The sequence below is a fragment of the Linepithema humile genome, chromosome 7 (genome assembly GCF_040581485.1).
Source record: "Linepithema humile isolate Giens D197 chromosome 7, Lhum_UNIL_v1.0, whole genome shotgun sequence".
In the NCBI taxonomy this organism is placed as follows: domain Eukaryota; kingdom Metazoa; phylum Arthropoda; class Insecta; order Hymenoptera; family Formicidae; genus Linepithema; species Linepithema humile.
In genome coordinates this window covers 1448102-1463472 of record NC_090134.1, presented here as the reverse complement: position 1 = coordinate 1463472, position 15371 = coordinate 1448102, and the positions used below count along the sequence as shown (strand labels likewise).

Genomic DNA, 15371 nt, shown 5'->3' with positions numbered 1-15371 from the left:
AGTTAAAAAATTCACTTATACCACACCGTTGAGAAATAAATTCATTTCTAAGGTAAGATTAATGAGAAGTCGCCGCAGGCTGGTAATAGTTCTTTTATTGTTCCTCCTTTTGTTTCGATGGAAGAAAGGAAAGTAATTTACCGTGAGAGACGGGACGACCGAGTTACAACGTTCACAAGCACTATGTAATATGGCATAGATGACTAGAATCAGGAAACGCTTTGATACGATTACGGATCCACATTGGCACGATTGAATTCAACGCGCGACAATTTTACGTCGAATTGACCCACTTTTTCCACGACTGATACTCGATGGGACGCGAGAGGATCTCAACAAAATACTGTAAGTATCATAGAAACGTATACCACTGATCGAAAATTCAGAAATATCATACAAAGCTGGATGTGAAACACTCATTTTTACATTTAATTTACACATATTACGTCCCACATTTTTTGAAGATTCTTTCAATCCACATCCAATCACACAGAGAAGATAAACCAAAAGGATATTAAAGAATATTCACTCCCGTTTTGCTTTACTATCGCTATGCAGATCGATGCTACAGTCGATAAAGACTACAAGGCAAATTTAGGTCAACTCTTCACAGCTGCCCTTTTCACACATTTCCGCTTCTCCTCTTTTCCCTTTTCCCATTTTTTTTCTCAGAGAGTATGACGTACACTTACTCTCGCGTAGGAAGACTGCAGCTGAAAGAAATAGTTTTATTTATCTTCTCTTTGAGTGGTGTGTAGAAATAAGCAAGTTTAGGTTTCCTAGAGTCAAAATGCGAAGATAGCAGAGAGAGAGAAAAAAAGAACAAACTCTGTCGATATAAATTCTACCGCAAGAAAAACACAATTTCTGTTCTTGATTTCTTGATTTGATCACGGCAAAACTTACGGCAGTATACGTCTCGTACAATTCTTCTACCAATATTTTGGTTCCGTTCAACGTTCACGAAAATATCACCATACGAGATTTGTCTGAAATTTGTCGCTTATCACACAAAGAGAGCAAAGAAAGAAATTTCTTTCCCTTACACACTGTAATGCAACGCGTTGAAGCGTCATACATATGTCATACATTATACAATACGATAGTTAAAAAAAAGCAGTTTTGTGACGCGTCTTAGATTATTTTTAGAAATTTCGTTGCTTCGTACAGAGCACAACATCAAAATAACGAAGATACGCCTTCATAACGATCATAAATACATACAGTATATATGTAATTGTTTATACGTGTATATATATATATATTTCTTTTTATTATATATAAAACAAACGACTAGGCTGTACGAAACACGCTCAAAGATGCTTTTCTGGGCGCTTCGTGGGCTTAAAACGAAATCGAAAGCAATCCTGGGCGGGGGGGGGGGGGGTCTAGCAAAAATAAATTGTATCCTTTAGAAAATTCTTTAATAGGAAGGTGTGTATATCAAACGAGTCGAGTTTATTTTTACTTATTTACTGACGTAACGATCGATATGAGATTTTATAAAAATATATGATAGTCTCAACGTTGCGTTGATCAACAGCTAGTATGAAAAAACTATCAGGTGTCGCGCGCGCGCGCATCACCAGACTTCGATTTAGTTTCAAGCCTCGACGTGTTTTTAGACAGAACGTAGATGATAAACTGTCTTTCGATTAATCTTTCACCGTCGGAAGCCGCTTATCCTACCGCAGTCCGTCGTTTCCGGTCGGAGGCCGACCATACCACAGCGGGTCGCTTAACATTATAAATTTAATATTGCCGGGAGCGAGCGTCTCCCGGCCGATTGTCACGGAAAGAAGTTGTGTAAAGCACTTGGACAGTCACAAAGTTCTCAAAAATAATTACGAGATTACGCGTTCGCATGCAACGTCCGTGTGAGATGGCGACTTTGTGCGCGGACAAGGCACTGCAAAGCAAACGTAGACTGACCGGTGGAAGTCGATCGGTTTCAGTGTTCAAGTTTATTAACCACTTCTCTGTCAAATTATTTTGTCAAAGAGAGTTCAAAAAATATCGGGTTTTTTTTTGTTACTATTTTTTATGATACTGCCCGAATATACTCGGGCAGGGAAGTGGTTAGCGGCTGGAAATTTTTTGCCAAAACATTCCCTCATGAATTATTTTTTTTAATTGCTCCAAATTAGATGGGAGTAGATTTATCGAGAGTGAAAGCTTGAGAAAAGATTAATTAAAAATTCACGGAGTGAAGTTAATCAGGTGAAATTGGTATTAAAATCCGAAACGCTTCAATCTCAAAAATATGGCGATTGTGTAATTTGCAACTTCTCGATCGGAGATATCATTTCGCGCGATAATCCGCATTCGAACTGCGATTGCAATTGTAGCTTCGAGTGTTCGTCCAACTGCGCAAAGTGCATCACTCGAACGTCGCCAAGCAGAATAGATAGTTCGCAAAGACAAATGTTTCAATCTGGAAATCGTTCTCTCGTTGTCGCAAAAGCGTTATCCAACTTTTTATCGATTGAGACTCGCTCCATCAGTTTACCACCCACTTCAATGCGACGAAACTCGTTGAAGAATATCAAAGATCGTCGAGGAATATTTTAAAGAGTCCTCGTAACTTGAAATATTGTGGAAAGTAATGTACCGGAAAACCTCCTTACAACGGCGACATTAGAGTCCACGGCATAAATTTGTATTCATTATCGAGACACTTTAAACCGAGTACACTCGCCGAGATTTCATCCAGACGAGTGCGTTCTTGTTTAGTATACAATGATTTTTTTTTCTCAAGAAATAGACTCGATAAGATTCTTAGCAAACAGACGTACATGTTTTCTTTCTTCTAGATATATCCGCTTTTTCTAGATTATGACTTCTCTATTTTACATCGAACACACACACGTATCTCCACATTGAAATTTTTTGCCGGCACCTGATATTGTTTATGCACGTATATCAAAGAGCAAGGTAGAATTATTCTCGAAGTCGAAATGTGCACACATATACGCCATTTGATTTGCCTCTTCTCGATCGAGCAAATCGTCGTTACGAGTGCCTCGTCATAATATTATTACGCTTTTCATTATCATGTCTTCTTACGACACGCAATGTCACCTTTGCTAAAACTTTACATATTTTATGAATACTTAAACACACGCACACACGCACACACATTGTTACACAGTAAAGACAATAAAACCCAATAAAACCGCTTTTGCCCGCCGACTTGGAGTCGTGTATCGAATGCTATGCAGATCATTCATTCTCCCATTCTCGCATCAATCTTTCACAAATGCTTGATCTGTACGCTGATTCCGAACGCAGACTGCTTCGTACAGCGTTCGGCGTCTCCTGCAACACTGCAATCCTTTTCCTCCTCGCGCGATTAACCCAGATCAGACCTCAGGCCTCATCAGCCGTCGCCGTTAAAGGCGTCGCTGGCATCCAGATGATTGTTATCCGGCGTCGTGGCACCCCGGCCGGGTGCCAGCAGCCACCCTCACGTCTTCGTGAACTTGTAGACCACACCGAACACCAATATGCTCACCAACATTAGCACCATTGCGGTCACCACCTTCGCGATGGTGTTCAGCCCGCTCTCGGTTGGCTGCTGCGATCTGGTTGACATACTCTGCTTAGCGGCGAGGCTACGCGCCAGGGCGGGAAAGGCCAAGCTCTGAGTAAAGGTCAGCTTGTGAAGGGACTCTGACAAAGAGTATGGTCCCACGGAGCCGCGAGCCGCCGCCCTCAGCAAAGCGTACTCCAGGTCCAGTGCGTCGAACGTGCTGTACCTACTGGATGAAACATGAAAATGTTTGATCAGTTTCTGCCTGTTGTAATTAATAATATTATTCGTCAAAATGATTTTATTTAATCACAATTGCATAAGCTATTAATGGTAGTTTTCCACCAAGAGACACAAGCGACACAAAATGACACAGTGTTTGACACAATGTTTTCCTACAACGACACAGCTCGACACAAATATACACAGCTAAAGAGGTGAGTCGAGGTGATTTGTGTTCAATTCATGGCTGCCAATTATTTGACAAACTTAGGGAAATTTCAAGTTGTAAAAGTTGAAACACCATGTATGTAAGTAATAAAGGCAAAAACATGCAAATTGTTGTAAATTAATCTATTATCGTTATTCATCTAAAAAATTAGAATATTTAATTTAGTTTTTTACAAAATAAAAAAGTAATAGAGGTTATATTTTATGTACTATATTATTTTATGTACTATATTATTTTATGAAAATTGCGAAGTTCAAAATTTATTTTTGTAAATTATACTTACTATGCAATTAAAGCAGATGTACATATACATATGAGTAAAATTTCAAGAAAAAATTTACTATAGAACGCCAACTATAGCTGTACTAAGAATTATAATGTTCCAACAAGCGGCTTCACACAACTGTTTTGTGCCTGACACTGTGTCTATTTGTGTCTCATTGGTGGAAAACTACCAATACTGTCTCAAAGATCAGGAGACACGGTAGCGTCTCGCGCCAAGTTCACGCGTGTATCTTTACGCGAGCCCGAAAGTTGAGACGAGCCGAGATTGTCGGATCTCAATAACGGCTGGGCCGATTGAGTTGATAATAGGCTCAATCGATAGCGCATACCCGAATTATATAAGAAAAGTATGCTTGTTTTTACTGTAGGTGCTGTAGAAAAAAAGTTATAAAAGTCTAAAGTCGAAATGTTGAAATAATTGTCTTTTCTAGTATACATTCACGGCAACAAGACGATTGATATCATGATTTTTTCTTCGTTCGAGAAATTTTGCAATTTTTCAGGTGATTTCTTTGTGTTATCAAAATAATGTTATTTATTTCAATTATTTTATTTTATTGATTCATTATTATATTATATGCCATAATATTAATTTTAGCGTGTAATTTAATGGGTCAATTAAAAGTTGCTATTTTTTTCTTTCCTTTCATTTTTTTCCCTTTTGTATTTTAATGAAGATTGAAGGATGAACGCAACAATTCCAGTATAAATTTTTGATCAAAGCACATGAGAACATAAAAGTTGGATCCTATCGAGATAATCCAACGTCTTGGCCATGTACGACGTCCCGCTCACTCGCGAAATTGCGAGACCTACTTAGCAAAAAAGAAAGGAGTTAAATTTGGATGCGGCCGATCTCTATTGAAAAAAAGAGCAATTTTCTGAAGACCCTCGTCGTAGAAAGGGACTGCTCGGCATTTACGTCGCGAACCCGACGTATAAATGCGAGCAATTCCGCCGCATATATACACACGCGTACGTGCATACATACACGCGCGATATCGACGTTGTGTACGTTGCCGCCATACCTTCCGTGTGTTTGCATCGTGTCAAGGTCGTTCCTTGACACGAGCCAAGACTAAGTCCGATATTGAACGCGTGTAAATATGATAGATTATTCCTGGCGTTCGGATCTCTGGGACCTTGCCTGCGCCGCGCACAGCCGGCCAAGGATAAGGTCGATCGCCTCGTACGCGAGCAAAACATTTGCGCCCAATAATTTCTATACACATAAAACTTAATTTCTTCCGCATAATGCAAAATATGTTTAATATTTAATTTAAAAAATTTTTATTTCTTGCTAGACTAAATAACATGTTAATTATTTGTATTATAATTTATGTTAAATAATCCTTTGTGTTAATTATTTATTAGTGCAATCAAATATTCTGTAACTGTATATGTATTGTTAAATTAATAGTAATATTACACAAATATATATATATATATATATGTGTATAATATTAAATTAAAAAATATTAAATTAAATTAAATTTGGCGCTAGTTTCTCTTCACATATTTTGCAGAGATACATTGAAACAGCATTGTTTGGTGTGTGTATAATAATGTTCCGAGCGCGTGTACTTGCTATCTCTTTTTTTACCTTTTTTTAAGCTGCTTTAATAGATTCTTTTTACGTCACGTAGTTGTTGTGCTCTATTTTAATAAAATTTGCTTTCTTCTCTGTTGGTGTCATAAAAATAGTGCATTTTGAACTACTTAAATTGCGACGATAGATATGCAAATTTATTCACGGATGTGTGAATCATAACGCTTTGTCTTAATAAGACCTTTCATCTACTTTATTGTTTGGCGTTATTAAGAAAATAGCGCATCCCTTTCTCTCTCTCTCTCTCTCTCTCTCGCTCTTTCTCTCTTTCCCTCTCCTTCCTTCTCTCTTAGACCACTCGAATTAAAGACGTCTTTCTTTCCCTTCATTTCTTTCCCTTTTAACCCAAACAGGACCTTCTTATATTCACTATATTGGCGATCAATCAATAAAATAACGCTCTTGAACCACTCCGATTGTAGCACCTCATTTTTGGCGCATTTCCTTTCGCACGAATCGTCGTTCAATCTAACGTGAGCAAGACCATCTATTCCACCATCGGCATTTTTAAAAAAATAAACGTGCATCGAACACTTTAATGATAGCACTCCCCTTTCGCGTAAATAGTCGCTCTCATCTCACAATAAACAAGACTTTTCTACTATTGTCATGTCAACAAAACAACACTTGAAACTCCACTTGCAGTACCCCAGCTTTCATGCTTTTTATGAAATTTTACAATTTTAACTAATTTGAAATTGTGAAGCATTATCCTCTGTAGAACGATTCTTTACAATTTCATAAGCACGTCTCTTATATCATTTTTGCAATAAGTATAGTGCAAGTTGCACATTTCTAAAACAATCTATAAAATTTGCTATAAACAGTATAAATAAAGTTCTTCCTTATATATATACTGTCACAGACAAATAAAATCTTACAATCATCGAAATTAGTTTGATTAGTATAATCGTAAATAGTGTTATTTTTTTTATCACTAATTTCATCTAAATAGAAGAATATTTTTAGATCTAAATAGAAGAAAATCAATCAATTTAGTGATGTTATCAATATCATATCATTAAATATTATAATATCAGAAATATTGTATGAATTAGAGATCTTTTATTATATATATATAATAAAAGATGCTGCGTTTGTATTACTAATTCAATCTATTTACCATAATTATATTGTCATCTCTTATCTATCAAAATAATACAGATAATCAAAATTTCATGATTAATGATAAATTATAAATTACTAATGAATTTACCCATGATATTATTTATTATTGAAAAAATAAAAATAAATTTTTAAATTCAATAATTTAACACGAAGATATTAAACTGTCAGCTGAAGATCCCAGATAAAACGTAACGAGAAAGAGTTAAATTAATTACCCGCTGCTACGTCTCCTGTCCTGAAGATCCTGCTGAATCGATACAATCGCCGAACTCGGCATCGATCGCAGGCTGCTGGTGGTCGAGTTGGAAGGACTTGGCGGCCGACCCTCTTGATCCTCGTCCACGGACGTTCTGTCCGGCGACGGCGGACTCCTTAATCCTATGTTATGATGGTTGTGGTGCAGGTAAGGGAGGTGCAATCGCGCGTCATCCGGATGCAGCAGGCTGGTGCGACGCGACTGCAGCGGCGTCGTTAACGGACTATTGCAGATGACACCGCATGGTGACGGCGACGCCTTCAACATGGATTAAAAGAAAAATACAATATTATTACAACATCGACAACAACGAAATGTAGATATCAATTCATAAGAAACTTCTCGCAAAAACGTGATTCCGCGTGAAAAAAAAAAAGAAAAAAGAGAACTCATTCTTACGTCCTCGATAAAGTCAAGTCGTGGCGTATGAAAAGCGTCACGCGAGAGGTTTGTTTTTGATTAACGCAAGTAGATAAAAGTTATTTATTTACACGCCCGGAGATTCAATGCGGAGAAAGTAGTATCTGATAAAAGGCGCACCTGAGTAGATTCAATACCGCTATCGTTGATGTTCTCCTGCGTGTCAGGGAACACAAAAACCTGACCCTGTTCATCGGAGTCGGCTCGGGGCGAGTCGCTAGGCCATACTTGAAGAAGGGGAAGTCCTTTGCGCGTCTCGTTGTAGACTTCGGCAACGACGACATTGTCGCTCAGCTCCTTCAATGGCTTCTGCCAACCGATATACAATGTTGTTTTATTTTTAAAGTTCACTTTTAGAATTATCTTTTTCTTTAATAAACGGAATTTTTTTTTCAAATAAAATCGCTTTTTTCAATAACATTGAACTCTTTCTTCGTATAAATTTGCCCACGAATTTTATGGTCAAATAAAATGCGCGCTACAGAATATTCTAAATATAAATATATATAAACGAAAAAAGATTTAAATTTTATTGCCCGGCGTGTACTTGAAACTGTATGTATTGGCTCTAAATGTTAAGGTGACACGAGCAAAACTCCCGGCCGCTTTTAGTTACTCAATGACTTTCGATAATAATAAATATAACGCCGCTAGAAACTACATAATGTCGCCACGGTACGAGACAAATATTTTCTGCGTTCGCGCCGCATAAAAGATCCTTCACGGCTGAATATTAGCGTGTGAAATATTTTTAGCTACGGTCGCGTTTCAAGAGCAAATTAATCGATGCGATATTTAGCTGTTTCAGCATCCAATCTCGATAAAAATGGAAAAAACAGTGATAAAAATGACGGATATCCGAGAGTGGATTTTTTACTGAAACAGAGAGATGCTTCCGTAGATTTAACGTAATTGATTGTTCGATCTTATGCTGTTATGTACACACGTATTTAATAATTGCTCTTGTGTCAAGTGTCAATGATAAATTGAAATTTCTGTGTGATGCGCTATTATTAGCGCATTTGTCACGGAATATCATGCTTGTCGCTACTTATCGATCATTTGCATATAATTCTATAAATTATGTTTAACGTAATATCAGTGCTGATTATACTAATTGTCGTAATATGCGACTAATTACAACTGAAGTATAAAGTCTCTCGGTAAATTCCACAGAATTAATCCTCGCAAAATTAAGGTTGCAATTAATGAATTAAATTTTAAATAGGAATAAAAACGTCATATAAAATATTGGAAACTAACATGTGATTTCTAATCTTCTACTCTTCCGAAACAAAATCACAAACAAAAGAGTTATATTCTGCGGGGTGATTCGCGTAAAGTGTTACAAATTTACAATTTAACTTTGAATTGATCAAACGGTTTTGGAGCTGTAAGAGGTAACATTCTTCATAGGTCAAGCTGTACATCTTGCTGTAGATAGAACGCTTTGCATTTTACTGACATAACTCGGATGACATAACTCGGATCCTGGAGCTAGAACAATTAATGTCATTGTGCGACTCGCGTGTAGCAAAAAAGAAAATGTCATATGAAGAAGGAACAATGATTTATTCATTTTCAGCCTGCAGAATGTGGCACCGATTATTCTATTATCTCATTCAGTTTTATATATATTATTGATTGCGAATTAAAATTAAACACGGCACAGACATATTTTTATAAAAGTACCGGTTAAAGTTAAAATTAAAGTTTTTATTAAATTTATTAAAGTTTACCAAAATAAAACGCGAAGTATAATCTCAGCTAGGATCTTTTCTAGTTAATGATTCTTCAATGAATTATTATTCTTGCCCTTGCTCGTGTCTCACCTTCGGCCTTTTCGCGGCGGCTTATTCGTCGCAAGAGCTCCCTATCTGTCGATCGAGTGATCTGATTTTATTAAACCTGTGATGGTGGACACACAGCGTGGATAATAATAATATGCGGTTTAAAGTTCAGAATGTCTCGCATATCATCGTGTGCGAGTGTCACAGTCACGCAGGAAAGCGCTCTCGCATCCACCGACAAGCAGGGGGATAAACGGCTCGTTGGTTTCCGGTGCGGCAAGCTCGCAAAGGTCGCCTAGCTGTACAAAAAAGCGTCGAGAAAAAGCAACGGCTGCAGAGAAACATTGCGAAATAGATCGATAAAGCGCGAACGATAGGAAGTGCGCCGCTGAAAAAAAAAATGCGATACTCGTCGAGAATTTCGTATCTCTAATTTTCAATTTGTCCGTGCGGAATAGTTTTATATCACACACACACACACACACACACACGCGCGCACGCGCGCCGACGAACTTTGTATGTCAATCAATTGAGTAACTTGAGTAATTTTTCGCGAATAAAAACGACGACTAATTAATTATTTATATGCTAACGACAGAAGTATATAACGACATCAAAAAAATTTGTCAGCATATTTTAAACCTGTTTGGTAAAAACGAATTAATATTTATTGTATATAAATGTCACAGTCTATATTCTTTCAGTAGCTTTATTTTTCTAATAATATTTTAGTAATAATAAAATTTTCTATAACACAGAGGTAAATGTTTGTAGTTTCTCGAGCTGCTGAAATAAAATCCGAAAGTGACTACAAGAAAAAACTGATGGAAATATTGATATTTTATTGTTATATTTTATTATATTTTGAAATATCCGTTTACCTTTGCAAAACTATAAAGGATAACGTTTTAAATGCCTTTTCACTGAATGGGAATAATATTTCCAATGCTGTTTCAGTGATCCAATTGAGAATAAAAGTAGCGCCAAGGGTTGGCTAGCGAAGAGTACGAAACAGATCGATAACGCGTGAGCAGGAAGTGTGTCGATGACATGAGACCCATACCCGAAATATTGTTCAAAGAAACCGGGACATGACATAAAACTCATAATTATCGCTACATTTACAGAGAGAAAAAATATTTGCTGCGCAGATTAAATGACAATCGAGTTTGTTAAAAGGATTAATAAAAGCCGAAAAACACGATTGTCACGATAAATTCGTCGGAAAAAGCACATTTAATCATTAACTTTAAACGTTTTAAATCTACATCGGATTCTTTTTAATGAGGAAAAACTCGCAATATAAACTGTAAAAGTCAAGAGAATTGCGTATTGTAAAATGAACACAAAACAATACGTAATTGCAGTTGCACGCGCATTTTGACATTTAATCCAATTTTTTAGCGCTTTGCAAAGTTTGTAATCGAAATTAAATTTTGGTCTAACAAATAAATGAATTTCATTTCCATGGGAAAACCTGTCTAAGTCTGTGTCGAAAACAAAAATATTGAAACCGCGTTGCGTGGTTTGTGTGTTTTTTTCACCTTGATTCTTATTCCACGCAGTTCTCTAATGTTTGCGGTAAAATGCATCAAATATTTTTTATTGTCCCGCGGAATAATCTTAAGTCACGCCAAAGGTCGTAATGAGGAGAAGGCACGTTGCCGCAGTAAAATTAGATCGTTAATGCAAAGACTCCTTTACGAGCCTAAAGTACGAGTTCAATTTTGCTGTGATGTCGCAGACGTGAACTTCTTTCCGGTGAAAGTAATCAATCGAAGCCGTGAAATCGCGATATGAATTCAATCGGAAAAAGAATTACCCTCCTTCTTGCTCCGAAGTAGATCAGATTTTGCGATTCGTGTCATATTACGCGTCTGACGATCGCAATCCGTCGCACGTACGGGCCAATATATGCGCGCATTGTGCGAATATATCACTTTGCATTACGTCGCATTTAAACGCAACTTGTGCCGGACCTGCAAACGTTTCTTTTTCTTCTCTTTCTTTCCCTCTCGCGTTGCGGAATTTTCGCCAAATGCGAAGCACTACGCGTTAAGCGAGACGCGTGTGCCTGGCGACATTCCAAATTGACCAATGGAAAAGCCCGCGATAAAGCGTGCGGAGATGCGCGGCATTGTATCTGTGCAGAGTTTCATCCTCGCTTTGATTAATCTTCGAAATCGACGGATCTGATTAATCCGTGGAGTCGCGGAGTCTGTAGTCGACAGAACACCCGCCGTTCTCTCGCGGGATATTCGCCAATCTTGACATTCGAATCATTCTTCCAGCAGTCGCTTCCAGAAGTTTCCAAACTTTAAAAGTCACTCGTGCCGGGCGATCCCGCGACAAGTTAAAATGAATTGTATCGTGCCGCGTCTGTTGCTGCGGAAGCATTGCGTCTCGAAACTTCGTAATGCATTTTCCACGATTTAATCTAGCAAAACCATGAAACGCTGCGATAAAAAATAATACCGCGTGCACCACGCTATTCCCAGCGCGATTAGAACTTTCGTTCCGCCCGCTAATCCACCCCTTGATAATATGCGGCGCCCTTACGAAATTGATATGTTTCGCGGACTTTTGGTACTCGCGCGCGTTTTCGCTTCATTGAAAGGTATCGCGTGCACGCCACTTTTCGCAAATGCGATTCATTAATTAGCAACCGTGTAGCATTCACACTTTGCGTCGCTAAGTACAATTGGACGTCTTACAGAGCTACAATAAAGCTAATGGAATTAAAAATATAATGCATATACTAATAATTTTCTCTCAAGTTCGAAACGACGTATCTTACGATCGTTAAAAATGAATTACGATGACTGATCAACGCAAGAAAGTAGCCATTAATAATATCCGGAATGGAATCGATTCACATAACTACATTAAGAGACACTTTTGTTCGTGACCGTGACTGTAAGATCTCGTCTTTTTATTTGGCCTTGGCACAGAGCGGTCGATGAAAGCAAGAAAAAAGGCGCGGAGATCGTTTTCCTGGCACGATGCTTGCCTCGATTAAATGAAAAGACTCTTGTCTCGGAACTGCAATACTTTTCGACACTTTTCCCGGCACATTTATGGCATACGAAGATCCTTTCAACAGCGAACACGCAGCCATTTTGCGAATATCCGACAGATTAATTTTTGCTTGATAATTTTAATTAAATCTGGTTTCAGTGCAAATATCTGTGTTAGAATACATTATATAATTTAATTTAATAATCTTGTCATATTTTTATAATTTTATGTGCGTAGCTATTTTTCCTTTTTTTTTTTTAATGTAAAAGCTAAAAAATGAGCTAATTAAAAGAAATCGATAGAGAATAAAGCAAAGTAAATTAAACAAAAATTTAATAAGGCAGCCACACCTGCTGTTATATTAATCTTTCGAATTTCTTCGGTCGTTTTACAGCGTCACGTTGCTCGTAAACTGAATCCAACAAGTCTTCGGTGACGGTCATCTCCGTGTAGTTCAATTCAATATACAAGGGATATCGTAAAATCCCAGAAACGTGAGGGATAAACTTGAAAGAAAAAGTACGCGGCGAAGTAAAATTATTGGATGCAAAAGGTGATACAAAATATATAAAAATAAAATGTAGTTAAGTGATTAGTTTAAAAAATGTATATTCAAAAGATTCAATTTGTATTTGAACGATAACTCTTATTTCTGTAGTTTCCTTAATAAGACTATTTACAACGCGATGGAAATGCAGTTGCTTAGTCTCGCCCGACCCACCTGTATGCTTCTCGCACAGTCGAGTCTCGTTTACGAGATGCGACGAGTTCTCTCGCAGCGACAAGCGATCAACATTTTTACTAATAAACGTACCCACCGAATTATATTTTCTCATTCCGACAGCTCATCGAATATTTTATCGCACGGCTCCATCACATCACGATCACATAAAAAATGCATTTGCACTTTTTGACTGCCAGCGAAACGGAGAGCAGCGCAGCTGCGTGCTCCTCCATAAATCACGTATCTTCCATAAATCACAATATCGCTTCAAGATCAAATTGAAAAGGAAGGCTAGCGAGCTTGGACGCGTGTGCTCCTCCGAGTCGCGACGGCTACACGAGTCCTGCGAGTCCTCGCTCGGGCGAAACGGGCCGCGGCGGGACCGTTGCGGCGAGTGGGCCTTACCTGCTGCTCCTGACGCTTGCACGCCAGAGGATCCCGGCATGATCCTCCGAGTTGTCCGTTTACTTGGTCCAGGATTACGGTGGGGCTCTCGCACGCTCGGTCTTCCTCGAGGTTCGAACTGCGACTGGATCCGGCCGCGCGCCACGAAGGCAGGACCGTGTACTTCGCCCCCGTGGGGGATCGCCAGTAGTCCGGCGCGGGAAGGGGTAAAAAGCCAGGTGGAAAGTGGGCGAAGGGGTTGTTTTTGCCATGCCGGTCCAGAGTAATGTTGGCGGCGAGAGAACGAGAAGCGGGCGGGGGAAGGGGTGAATGAGTCACATTGGCAGGTGAAAATTGGAGCACCGAGGCGCTCCGACGGCTGCGGCTTTCGTCCAGTTGAATTCTTCAGGAGGGGATTTTCGTAGAAAAAAGCTTGCACCTGCTTGTTATTCCGTTCTACTGAATAATTACAGAGTTCGCTGCATAAATCAACTTACGCATTGTGTGTAAGCCTGCTTACGTTACTGTAAAAACTTTATTTTTCAACTGGACTTTTTTTTATACACGGTAAATATAAATATTATTCATGATGATAAATAAAATTTATCGTTTGTCCGTTTGTTTTCTCTCTCTCTTTCAATTTATTCAGATATTTCTTTATTTTTAGTTCAACGTTATATGAAGCTATTTACGCTGTTATTTTTTACATAACTTTTTAATTAGTAAAATTAAAATTTAATTATGTAAAATAATTGTATTGATATGACAATTTTAATTAATATGATCGGAATGTCTAAAGATGAAAATTATTTTTATACATTAAGTTTGATTAAAATATAACAGTTTTCATTTTTCATTCGCTAATTGTATCTTCTCCGTTGTAGCCAGTTTGACTAATTTGATTAATTGTTAATCTACTCTTGTGTTCCAATTATATTTTTCAATTTTTAGCGTGCGCCAATTAAAATAATTGCGTAACAGATGAGAAATACGAATGATCCATCTCGATTAAAAGAGGATTAAATATATGTTTAGATTCTATGATACAAGAGCATGAAAATATTTTCCAATAATCGTGTAACATCTAATTTAGATCATAGTAATTTGCCGATTTTATCAAGTATAAATATTGAGTTCAATAAATGTTAATAAATATATATTTAAAATCTAAATATGTATGATTATCTCAATTTTGTAAAAGTATAAAAATATTTCCCAATAATTATGTAAAATCAAACTTTAATGATGTTTCGCCGATATCGTTCTATCGTCACGAAGTAAGTTTTGTGTCAAGTATTACTCGAGCTTTAAGAAATGTATTGAGTCGCGCGTCGATGAAAGTAAAATGGGGCACATTAAGTCGAATTTAATACCAAGCTCGAATTAGATACAGAAAAAAGTCTTGGAAATATAAATTCAAGCGAAAGATAAAAATGTAAGTCTACTTATACTTTTTAAGATGCAAAAACAAGGATTCATATTTTTTTTAAATAAAAAAATAAATGTAACAGCAAACGCAAAAATACAAATAAATGAATAAAAAGAAAAAAATAGATACAAAAAAGCAAATAATGCAGCGGAAGCGTGTTATGTTTCAATCGATATATCGATCGAAAAGCAAGATCGACAGATGTCAGAAAAGAACAAGAAAATTGTCTGAACTGGCATCTGAGTCAAATGAGGACAAAACACGAAGTCTCTTTACACGATTTACCTTCAGTATTAGAGAATATGTTTGAAAGTATCTCTTGACTCTGACAGAAGCACGAGCTTT

The 15371-nt window shown here is 37.5% G+C and overlaps 1 protein-coding gene across 1 annotated transcript; it reads right to left on the bottom strand.

Annotated features, from left to right (window-relative positions):
- Positions 1-77: 77 nt before the first annotated feature.
- Positions 78-14600, bottom strand: LOC105678382 (uncharacterized). Its single transcript, XM_067359017.1, has 5 exons — positions 14590-14600; positions 13619-14000; positions 7802-7990; positions 7221-7519; positions 78-3761 (listed from the first exon to the last, which is right to left on the bottom strand). The coding sequence occupies exons 1-5, from the start codon at positions 14598-14600 to the stop codon at positions 3467-3469; spliced, it is 1176 nt and encodes a 391-aa protein (XP_067215118.1). The 3' UTR covers positions 78-3466.
- Positions 14601-15371: the final 771 nt, after the last annotated feature.